Below are 12,936 nucleotides of genomic sequence, written 5' to 3' on the forward strand. Positions count from 1 at the left end.
TTATGATACTGTGCAATACCTCTGGTGTGTAATAGTTGCTTGACGCCGTGGCACGCTGCGGCGAGGTGAGTGGGCAGAGAGCGCCAAACCCGCATTGGCGCCTACAAACCTAACAGGGATACTTCACGCATTGCGCAATGCGTGAAGTATCCCTGTTAGGTTTGTAGGCGCCAGTGCGTCGCCGCTCCGCTATGTGTGGCTCTAATATTTAATCTTGCGGAGTCAGCGTTTTTCAACTCATGATTTTGAAAAGTTTGCTCACTCTGTATGGGCGATTCTCATTTTAATTGATGAAAAAAAAAATGTGTCTCAAAGGAAAATATAATGTGTGTTTTGTAAATATTAAGGTAGTTACGTATCAAACTTAATGATTTCCAAAGCACACGAATTTCTACACAATTCCTCATAGCCTTTTATAATCGATGACGAAAAAGCAACAGCCAGGCGATAAAGTGTAAAGCCCGGCGATAGGAACTATAGCCCGACTGTATACTTTTTTATAGCTTCGTATAGCCCGACTATATGATTTGCTCCGCTTTCTACAGTCAGCTATATGATTTTCAATAGCCATCTTTAGTCGGCTATAAGAACTTCTATGGTATTTTGAAACACAGCTCCTATCGCCAATTTCTACCAGGGTACCTTAGACAAGACTACAAAGACGAGATTTAACGGAATCGGCAACGATGTATTTTGAGAACCACGAGGGCAAAACCTCGCGTGGCACTCAACTGGCGGTGTATTGCGGGTCAATCATTATACAGTTAGAGTGACCAGAGAGATTTCTCCCGATCAAGATTGAGGAGGTACCTAATATCATAACGTCGCTCCTCTGGCGTAAGGACATAACTCGATTTCCGCATGAGCCTTGAAAAACATGGATTCATATGTAAAACAGGGCTCAAGTGGGAATTGAGGTACGACCTTATGTCAGAAAGGCGACGATAAGTGGGTCGGCTTGACTCATAAGTAATTGCCTCCTGATGCCTCTTGTTTTTGGCTGCCGTTCGTGGGACGCACGCATTGAAAATTCAACTAAAAACTTAATTTACTAAGTTTTAAATTAACTAAATTTAAAATTTTAAATTAACTAAATTTAACTAACTGGCTTTAATTTAATTATTTAACTACATTTTTAATGTTTAATTGCTCGTTTTCGAGAGAGATTAATTTTTTACAGAAATTTTGAGCTCAGAATATTTGTCGATGGGTTTGTTACACGTGCCCTCTTTTTCTGTTCAAATATAGATGGTTAAAGTCGATAAATGCGTACCTCGAGGTGTGACTTCTTAAGTCTCCTTTTTGGTTTAATGTTTCTGAGGGCAAACTAACAAATCAACAGTTTTTAATAGAATACTCTTTTCTTATCCTGCCGTTTAAACAATCACACAAAGTTGCAGGGAGATATTTTGATTAGTCTCCTTGAAAAAATTAATTTATAATCAGAGATTTTCAAACGCTTAAATTGAAATGCGCATTTTTCGATGCTGGCTCTTTACCGGTAGTTGTAGCTGATTTCGTGGAAAAATAACTTCCAAACTGCGCGGAATCGATTCCATGCGATTTCCTGTGTATATACTTTTCGGCTAACAAACATGAATTCCATTTATTGCTTGTATGCCTCAATTGCCTCGCAGGTAGTTAGCAATCGCCGGCAGTTTGCAACCAAGCGGCAAGCGAGTTAATTTAGCAAATTTCAATAATTCGCATCGACATTACAAAGATTTCATTATTAAAAGAACTACTGATGCACACCCACGGCCAAAAGCGCCTTCAAACTAGATAATACTCTCCGCTTTGCCAGGCAGTTAGTTTAGTTGCCTGTCCGAGCCAAACCCAAGTTACCAACACAGGTTACTGCTTTTACCACGCATGTTCATGTTCATATTGAGTGTGCTGACTGGTGTCATGCATCCAAGAAGTGAAAAAAGTCTATTTTAATTCCAAACATAATAATCAGTACTTCCTATTTTGTTTCTCTGTCTCTGAAAACTCAATTTTTTGTAGAACACAAATAGATTGCAATTTGCAAGCGATTAATAATTAATTGCTCGGAATAATATGTAAGCTAGAATTTAAAATCATTGCATGACTTCCTTGTTTTACCATTAGGCATATGCTGTTATGCTGAAGTTACAACAAAATCGGGAAGCACATTCATAATTTGTGACAGAGTCAGGAAAGCGTACCTTAAGATCAAAATAATCGAGTTTCAGTTTTTAATGCTAAACGCTTCCTTATACTCTCTAGAACATCAGATTAAACTTTTAAGTATTTCGCACCATTTATGATGTTTTAAGCGTTTGAATTGAATCGTTTTTATGAATGGCAACAGTCTCTGCAAACTTCGACATCGGCTTTTTCGAGCTTTCTATTTTTTGTCCTTAAACTTTGAATTACATTCAACTGCATTTTGGGAATTTTTGCACTAAACGATGCATAATTAATCTTTTTGACTCAGTGGTAAAATGTAACTGGGTTCCCTCAATTTTGCGGGGAAAGTAAGGCAAAAAAAAATCAAAAATTTTTAATTAGAGTCAAAAATTTGAGCTCTTAGTGAGTATCAGTACATTTTTATTGTTTTTTCTTGCTACCTAGCCATTTTGGTGTATGCTATAACAATATCTCATTTTTTCCCAACTTGCGGAAAATTGTGCCTGACTCCATTAAAATTTCTAAGCTCTGAAACATTCAATCATTTCACTTGCTGAATCCTCTCTGCAAATCAATTTAACATGTTCTTCTCATTTTTTGTTTCAGGGCGTAAATTTGGAGGGTATAGAATAGTGCCACGATCATGCAAAGACTTAACGACCGCCAACAAAGCCACTTCCGGCGTGTGCATGTTCAACTACGAATGTACTCAAAAAGGCGGAAGCGTAGTCGGCGCCTGCATGGACGGCTTCCTCTTCGGCGCCTGTTGCCGGCTCCCGCCGGGCACCGTCATGCCCACCCTAGGTTTACCATCTTCCTCTGCCAAACCCATCGCCTTCTCGCAAACGGACAAAACAGTCACCGTCCAGAAGCCGATCAACTTCCACCCGGCAGCCGAAACGATCCTCCTCCACAAGAACGGCTCCATAGTGGATAACTTGTACAGTCCCGAAGAGCTCGGCTTCCACACGAAGCCGCAGCTGGTTTCGCTACCGCCCACTACGTTAGTCAATATGTTAAATTCCATACCAAAGATTAAGCTACCAAACCGGACGCCCTCGTCCTCCTCGTCCGACGTCTTCAACACGACGCCGAAGAACGCCGAGACGCACGAGGAGTACTCGACGTTCGACGCCGCGCCGACGCAGCACTTCGACGTCGGGTCCTCCGTCACGGAGCTCAAAGTGTCGGCGGCGCCGCTATCTACGAACAACATCAACGGCGTGTCCTTGTCGAAGAACACCCCGACGCCAACATCGAAAGCCACTCAGAAGACCGAGTCCACCTCGGTGCGAAGTACGGCCCCCTACCACTCCTACCAAAGCACGACCCCCGCCTACACGGTGACCGACGACAACCTCATCCTCGTCCCGACTCTCACCGCCGACGACAAGAACAAGCACGAGTCCATCAACCACATCATCACCATCCTCAACGACACGAACGCTGAGCCGGTCCCGGAGCCCTTCTCGCAGTCGCAGTCCTCGACGCAGTCCCTCTACACGTGGGTGTCCATCGAGGAGAAGCCTGAAAAGACAGCGCAACCCACGACGTCCTCGTACTTCTCGACGTTGAAGTCGACGTCAAGCCCGCGACCGTCCACCGGGCACTACTACCACGATACAAGCCACGGGCACCAGACGTACTCCGTGTACGGGAACACACATGCCGTGACCCGGCCGACCTCCACGATCCACCATATCCCAGGACCGTCGTTCCAGGTCACCCCGAGGTGAGCATCACCCCCAAGCCCCAGATCGGGACGTCCGCCGCCACGGAACCGGTCCCCACGGTCATCGTCCTCGGCTCGCTCAACGGCGGCAAGCCGAGCAAGAAGCCGGGTGAGATCTTGTACTCGTCGTTGGGGACGACGACACACTCGGTGAAGCGACCGGGCGAGTTGATCCTCACCGGGAACCCGAACGTCGTGACCGGTCGTCCGCCGACCGGGATCATCATCACCGCGAGACCCCAACAACAACAGCAGCAGCAACAGAGCAGCTACGGAACGGCGTCCGTCTACTCGCAGCCGATCACAACGACGCTCGCCTCCAAACCGGTTTACCACGAGCCAGTCTCCACGAGCCACCCGTACACCTCGACGACGGAGAAGCTCCAGGACCTGAAGCCGCCCTCGAGACCGGCCACCAAGCCCACCGCCGACAAGTCGCCATCCTACGTGCCATCCCACAACCTATTCTCAACTGCCAAACCCTTGCTGAACAAAGACGGCTACGTCCAGGCTAGCCGGCCGACGACGCTGAAGCCGCAGTCGAAGCCCATCTTCACCACCGCGAAACCGGTTCCTCCGCCCATACCCTCCACGTTCGAGCCCTACGTCACCATCGGACCCGAGGCCATAGTCCCAGACGAGCTGGACCCCGTCACCGAGGAAAACACCTACATCTCCGTCAAGCCGTTTTACCCCTACCCCTCGACGCTCCAGGACGCCTTCATCAACTCCACCGAGGACCTAATCGCTTTCCCGCCCGTTCGAGACCCCAACCACAACATCTCCACCACCCAAGGCGAGAAGCCACTCTTGACAGCAACGACGACCTTCGTCGAGTACGGCGATGAAGACATCGGTGGCGCTACTCCTCAATTCGTCGTCGACGAGAACCTCGACAACAAGGTTCACAGCTTCGTGGAGAAGATCGTCCAATCGCTCCAGGGCAACTTCGAGGACCTCGAGAAGGTTCTAATCACCGGCGTGTCCCGACCCAACGTCACGCTGTCCAACGAGATCGTCACGACGACGAAGAAGCCGAAGCCGTCGAAGGTGACGACCAAACGGCCGACGACGAACAAGAAGCCGACGAAGCGGCCGTCGAAACCGACGTCAACGCTCTCCGGGTCGAAGCCCTTGGTGACGCGACCTCCACGACCGACGACGACCGAGATTTCAAAGCCGATCATCATCACGACTAGCCCGAGTCCGACGATAACGACGCCGAGTTTGTTCCAACCCTCCGTCGAGCCGGACGAGTATTCCACCCTCTCGCCGACGAAAGCGTCCTACGAAGAAGCCCTACCAACCACCCCTAGCGCCCGTCTCTTCGACGACCCTGACGATTGAGAACGTCATCGGAGGCGGGGAGGAGGAGAATGACCTCTACTCGTCCACTGAGAAGCCCCCCGTGGAACCTGATTATAGACGAGGTGAGTTTGTTTCTCTGTTCGCTTGAGTATGCCTCTCTTTCTTATTTTCTAATTCTATCATTTTTGTGGAAAATTTGTATGAACGGGCAACTCCTAGGGCTATACTTGCGACTGAATATTGAAATCGACGGACAAAGCTATGGACAAAGGTGGTCTGACAAACAGAACTTTGCCTTAGTTGTTCGTAGGAGAAGAGAAGAAGATCATTTCTTTCAAAATTTTATGATGGGGTAAATAAAAGTGAGAGAAATCCAGGAGGTCCGATATCCATTCCGACAGCCATTAGTTTCCTCGGAAAGGAAGTGAAGTATTGCAGGCCCTTGAGGTTTTTTTTTTTTTTTTTAGTAACTTGCGATGATTTTCTCTCGCCATGTGAGAAATGAAATGTCTCTGATTGTAAGAGATGAATAAACTGCAAAATTTTGGATTTTAAACTCATCCATCACATAAATTTGCTGAAAATTTGACAACGAAAGCCGATGGTTTTTATATCTCCTGTACCTTGGTTTACAGGTTTGAGCAATTAACAATTTTCATTCACTGCCCTTAAAACGTTCATGCCTATTAGTTTTTAAACTAGAATGGCTAAAAGAAACTGTAAGCATAAGGCCTGCGGCGAGTATAGTTCTTATAAGCATGTGTCCGTCTAATCAATCTAGGTTTCATAACCCAAAAAACACAAATGATCAGCATTTTTCATCCTCATCCTAGGAACACACGTGTCAATCAAATCAACTCATAATTTAGGAATGAGCAGGTTAGAAATGGTGTGCAATTCTTGAACTTCAAAGTCAAAGTCACTCAAGAAAATGAAAAAATTGAAAAAATTAAATTTGATTTTTACGGCTTTTTTGGGGTCAGTTCGTTTACACTTTTTTAACATTTTCTAAAACAATTTATAATTAATAATATCGACAAAGGAGAAGATCGTTCAGCAAGGGTTGTATTGTAACGCAGTCTGACGTTTTCTTTCCATTTTGCCGTTTTCAACAAAAACGCCGTAACTCCATTATAAATTAGTTCAGCTTTTTACCGACAAAATTTTTTACTCCCGAAAAATTAACGACCATTTATCCTTCTTAATTCTAAAATAACTACGGCATACCATTGAGAATTCAAAATGAACAAATGAGCAAAACCAAGAACAAAATGAACAAAATGAAGAATTATACTGCCGCGCTAAGGATGAACGCCATATGATCATTCCGGAGTTGCCAAATTTCCCCTAATAAATTAAAAATTTCTTAAGGAAGTCGTGCTTATTTTTCCATGAAATTTTCAGCTTTTGTAGCTTAAATTACGAACAAAATTGGAGGAAAAATATTTAAAACTTTCCCAATAAATTCGTATTTTATGAAAGGAAATTTGGCAACGCCTAAACGTTTTTACAGCGTTTTCCCTCAGCACGGCAGTATAGTGATCAGGTTCTCTCGTATTAGAATATAGTATGTGTGAAAGAAAAATGAAAAGTCTTGATTGGAATTATGGCGTTTTTCCTGCGGACGGGAGTATTTCACTGCGATATTTCCATGGGATGTTTCAATAGGTCATTCTAACCGCACTGCTATGCTGCCGTGCTAAGGAAGAACGCCGTATGAACATTCAAGAGTTGCCAAATTTCCTTCGATAAAACGTTTATTTATGAGGAAAGTTATGAATGTTTTACCTCGACATTTTTAGGAGCTTCAGGTGAAATTGCGAACAAAATTACCTGAAAAATGGGAAGGAGAATATTCATAAGTTTACAAGGAAATTCGTGATTTATCAATAGAAATTTGGCAACGCCTTAAGGTTCATTTCCTTGGCACGGCAGTATGAATGATACGTCCCTTATAGTCATTCAAAAAATATTCCTGCTCCTCGAAGTGGGTCGGTAGACTTTCTTCGAGGAAGAATTTTGACAATCAGTCAACTGGTCAAGCGGTCATCCATTCAGGACGGCGACGTATAGAGACGTCATTGTCCACAGATGAGAGGATAGATGTAATTACGGGGCACGTCCGTCCTGAATACTTGCTCATCCATTGTTTTGCCGTCAGCGAGCGTATTTAAAATTATTCCTCCTGGTCCTGTGAGCAATGCACGGTCTTTTTACGGCTAATTTGAACGCTTTACTCTCGTTCCGTAGGACTGAGCTCCCTAAATTGGGGCATAAGATCACATGTAGGAACCTCATTTTTTAAAAGATATTAGTCAAGCGCAGGTTATTTAGATATTACCTGGTGGTTACCTTTCCATCGGAGCATGGAAAGTTGTGCGTAAACAGAGAAATTGGTTACTGCCGTGCTAAGCTAGAACGCCGTAAATTCATCATGATGTTCCCTTGCTTTTTGGAACTTAAAACGTTATAAAATAAAAAACCGTTTTACCCGCATGCACCTCAAATTTTCAGGTTAAGTTCTTGATTTTATTTTAGAAAGAATTCTGTAAAGACAATGTCCCGAGGTACACAAGTTTTTCTGCTATGATCGATTGTTTCCAACAAATGTAAAACGGCGTTTACGGCGTTTTTGCGTTGCACGGCAAGGTACTGACAATTTAAGAGGCCACGGAAGGCTGAACACTGAAAAAAAAAAGAATCATAATCTCAATTTTACTCCTGGCTGATTTTGGAGTCAGTTATAAGAGTAGTTAAACCAGACAGAGGTATGGTTGATTCAACCACATTTTCGGCTGACTCAACCGTACCTCTAGGTGGCTGGTGCAACTACCCTTATCACCGTCGCCAAAATCATGCAGCAGGAGCATAGTTGGTATTGTGATACTTGGTTTCCGCGAAAGTGTCCCAGCTTTTTTTAAATTTTATTTAACCATTTTCAATTTAACAATCTCAGAGAAGATACATATATTGCTCAGGATTGACCAAATAAGCTAGGTTCAGAGGTTAAGCATTGCAACTTTTGAGTATATTTTCTTGTCAAAATTATTCGTGTAACATGCAGTGAAAATGTCTCATTTTAACTTGAAAGTGAGAAAAATTACAACTTAGACGGTGAAATGACAACTATTATCAGGGCTCTCAGTTTGGCATCTTCCTGTGATTGTCTCTTTTTATTTGTTTTTATATTATTATCACGCTAGGTTAAAACCCGGATTTATCGTTGAGTAGCACATTCAAACACGTCCAATAAGGGAAAAAAAAGATTTTCCGTTTAGAATAGAATAGACCTACATTCACGAAAACGCAGAAAATTTCTCTCTCATACGATACGTCCAAAATGACGTAACACATGTCGAGAACAAAATTAGATCGAGTACACACGATGGGTAACCAATATTTCCAGCCTATGTGAAGTTTGTGTATCAATTATTTCTCGGTGTTTATTCAATTGAAGAACACATTTTACTTATTCTTTTTTTTATTTTATTTTTCTAATCCCTCAGGATGAGTCGTTTGAACGTGCGTTTGAGGCATGTTTCAACACTTATGGGATGAATCAATATCTCGGGGACTAGCTTTATATCTTGATTGACTGGCAAAGAAACCAGAATAGCAGCATCTGGAATGAGCTTCCTCCCATGGAATACTTTCACAAGCACAAATAAATACTATAGAATATTCAAATCATGGAATATTTATGAAATAAAACTATTTATTCATACTTGAAATCGTACTCATTTCCTTGTATATACTGTACATATGGATTTGGAAGAGTCGATTTTCTTAGTTTCCTCTCAAAAATGGACGTTGATTATTCAGTATACGTTATCTATGGGAAAGCTTTTGTGTATCTTGAGATTCTTTTCTGTGCTTAAAATTTTCATCAACTTTTAAAGATAATGCATTCGACAAGTTTTAAATTAATGTGGGACATAAGTGTCATTTTTGCTCCTCAACTCAAAATGATGAAATTAAATGGCGTGCAATACAGATTTACGGTACACTTTTGGATTTTTTTTTACGATTTCTGAATTATTTTACCACAGTTTTTGGGTATTGCTATTCCTTTAAAGTGAGAAATACAGTAAGACGTGGTATGTCAATTATTAGCCAGACTGAGGCCCGTAAATACTTCTCATTTCATCAGAGGTACATAATAATGTACCTAAAAAACTTAATCGGAAGTTTTAAAAAAGTACATAATTAAATACGTTTATCATTTTTTTACATATATATTTACATTTTTATTTTTAATAACTGCTATTCGGCTCAAAATCGTATCTTTTTTTTCAATTTTGTATCAAGGGTTGTCTAAAAACATCGCTTGAGGCAAAGCGATCATCTTTGCTATATGATTCTTTTCGGCGGTCAGTTTTTCCTACCTTTCAAATCTGTCACTTCATCAGGAGGCGTTTATTTCTTCCAAATTTACAGTTCTACTCGAAACTGCATTTTATAAATAAAGCTAAGTGAAATAATAGAACCCAAGAAAAATACGACAATTGCGCTTTGGTAGAGGGAATGAAATCTGCCATAGTACCAAAATATTAAAGGATTTGTACTGCTTGCCTTTTTAGAGATTTTTTAGTGAAGTTATCAGAATTAAAGGAAAATCGGCAATATCATGGTTTACGAAGAAAAAATATCAGTAGTCGCCTAGTTGCATTGATAGAACCTGTTTTGTGGTTTGAGGCCCTCCATACTCATCTAAATTTTGCTTAGTCACACCTCAATTAACCAGATAAAAATGGCAAAGCTTCAAACCGCGAAAGAAGAAAGAAACGTAGTAGGAAAGTTTATGTATTTTCTTTCAATCCTTAGTTTTTGCTGAATAGCCTCCATACGCTTTCAAAATTAGGAGAAATATTTTTCAGATGAGAGTTATGAACCAACAACTTGGACTTGAAATCTCAAATCATATTCATTTCCACTCATTTGTCACTGGTCAGCTTTGCGTGTCATTAAAAGTAATTTTGGTGGGTAAACCTTCAGAACTATCAAAACGCAGAACGCAAATTTCCTTCTTTTAATGAGGCGAATATTTTTCCATTTGAAACTGTGAAAAAAATTGAAATTATTATGAACAAAAAACACACACACACATATAACATGAGTTCAAAGATCGATTTTCTCTTTATAACTGAGCGCCAAAACCAGACATTGAGACTTTATCATGTTCTTAACTGAGCTAAAAAATTTAGCGGTCAAAGTTTGAGTTTGCTATACGCACACCTGAGCAAGTAAATTTGAAGAAATGCATCCTTGGGAAAAAAACAAAAAACAAAAAAAAAACAAAGCAAAACGGGAGAGTATTGGAACACAGCGCAATGTAGATTGATTCCTCGTAATGTATTTAAATCCTCATGGCACAACCTTTTGTTTCGCAATTCATATATCGATGGCTAAAGTAAAAAATGCGTATTATCAATCGCAAAGGCACAAATTTCCGTTCCTGTTTTTATTTTTATTTTTTTATTTTTTTATTTATTTATTTATTTTTTTTTTTTCAAGAGACAAAGAGAGAAAACCAACTTAAATTGTTCCTTGAACTGCCGATGAGTTCTCTCACCTCGTTCCAAACGATTCAAAGAAAATGTCATGCAACAAATATATGTTGGTCGTTACTGCAAAATAAAAACGCAATTGTACGTTTTGAGACTCTGCAACAGAGCTACACATTTCCCGACCTAAGGCATCAATAATTCGATGTCCATAAGAAATGATTATGCAAATCGTAGGCAGGCTCGAGGAGGCAGCAAGGATGACATCAGCCGTTGAAACACCTGGGAAAATGCGTCCGAACAACACTTCATTAGCTCGAATAATTGGGCTCTCAGCTCGCCTCGTCATTTCGCCATGTACAAACGTAACCACATTCGGAGATGAGCTCCAGTACCCATTCAATGCCATGTCTTCCAAGGCTCATGAGAGAGCGGAGTTACGATTTACCTCGAGCGTCTTTCCATATCGATCGTGCACCACGTGCCCAAACGCCGCGCGATTCGCGAAAGGGAAAATAATTTCACCCGTTCCAAGCCGGAACTCTCTCCGCCACCGCACGTTGACGCTGTCGTTGACGTTGCCTTTTCCTCGCTCAACTAGTTGATGAAATATTTAATTTTCAATTTGTATCTTATTAGCACCCCGCAAAGTTAGTGCTTGTTCGCCCTGCTGAGAATGATAATTACACCTGTTGGTAAGAGCCCGATCTACAGGTCACCAACTGACGTATTTGTCAAATTTTGGTTAGTGATTTTGATGGTTGAAGTGCGATACTACGTATCTCCATGGACTGATCTGGTGATTAAGTCATTCGATAGATTGGTGTATTTGCTGATTGAGATGTAAACAAAAACATAACGTCACTCTAAAAAAATTCAACCCTCTGATTGGCTGTCATAATTTTATCGCGCTTTCAAAGCGCGCGGCAAAAATAATCGCTACTCAAACGGGCCAATTCGATTTCAATTATTTTATTCCGATGTATCGGACAACGTAGCCACTAAATCAGTCTATTGCGGTGTTTCAAACTCTCTGCTCCTATTTTATTTTTCAAAGAGAAATAAGTCAACTATGTAGCTTGAAATTACTACGGAGTATTCTACTGACAGAGAAGAAAGAAATAAGTTGACTATAGCTTTCCAATGAAAAAATAAAGTTTGACAGGAAGTTTGCAACGCCGTAAATGGAGATTCGGGGTTTCACACTTTGTGCGTTGCACAACTCAATATGATTCGTTGGTACCAAAAAAAAACCACTTCAGATTTTTCAGGCAAACTGAGCAACTTCTGAAGTTAAAATTATATCCTATTAGTCTATTTACACTGATTGCTGAGAACCTGATGTGAGCATAAAAATGTGAAATGTAAGATTTCACTGCATCTTTAACTACAGAATCTATAAAGTGTATGTCTCAGTTATTACAGATTTCTAGATGTTGCCTAGGATAAAAGCTCTAATCAGTGAAATCAAAGGAAGGAGAAAATTACAAACATGTCGCCTGACCACAGGTCCATTAACATTTAGGTTTTCTATCAACTGATAATTTTACTTTTACGAAATTCTGCCATCCAAAATTTTTGAAATGTGTTTATTTTGTCCAACAGAATGTGGAGTCAGACCTTTGGTGAAGAAAAATGGTCGAATTGTCGGAGGTAAAGGGTCAACATTTGGAGAATGGCCTTGGCAAGTGCTGGTGAGAGAGGCGACATGGCTTGGACTTTTTACGAAGAACAAATGTGGAGGAGTTCTCATAACACAGCGACATGTCATCACAGCTGCTCATTGCCAACCCGGGTAAATAGATTCCATTTTGTTGAGGATTTTACACATTTCAAACTGCATGTATTTCAACAATCAATCGATTAAAAAGTTCGCATCTTTACATTGGAGATGGAAAAGCTGGAAAAAAGAATACATCACTGAAAATCTAAATTGAACAAACTGCAGCCGGAAACAACTGATCAATATGCGGGGAATATTTGAAATAACCTATCTAATTTCATCATGAATTTAGTGCACGAATTGGAGTCACGTCAAAACACTGTATTCATTACTTACAAAAGCAATGAACTAAGTATATGACAAAGTAAGCCTCGGAGCGCGGAACAGGTACTATACTTGCAATGCCATTGACCGTGCTCTCCCGTAGGAGCTCCTTCAATTTGATAGCTATGCAATTTGAGCTGCTCTAGGGTTGAAATAGTCGTATCGCGCGCCTGTCACTCTCGACGTGCGAT

General features: G+C 41.3%; 1 protein-coding gene across 1 annotated transcript in view; it reads left to right on the top strand.

Annotated features, from left to right (window-relative positions):
- Positions 1-12,936, top strand: part of LOC109032622 (transmembrane serine protease filzig) — a 110,058-nt gene that overhangs the window by 91,838 nt on the left and 5,284 nt on the right. The window contains 4 exon segments of the mRNA XM_019044853.2: positions 2,761-3,860; positions 3,863-5,219; positions 5,221-5,316; positions 12,304-12,493. Coding sequence (XP_018900398.2) covers positions 2,761-3,860; positions 3,863-5,219; positions 5,221-5,316; positions 12,304-12,493 — 2,743 coding nt within the window.

The sequence above is a fragment of the Bemisia tabaci genome, chromosome 8, assembly GCF_918797505.1.
Source record: "Bemisia tabaci chromosome 8, PGI_BMITA_v3".
Taxonomy (NCBI): Eukaryota; Metazoa; Arthropoda; class Insecta; order Hemiptera; family Aleyrodidae; genus Bemisia; species Bemisia tabaci.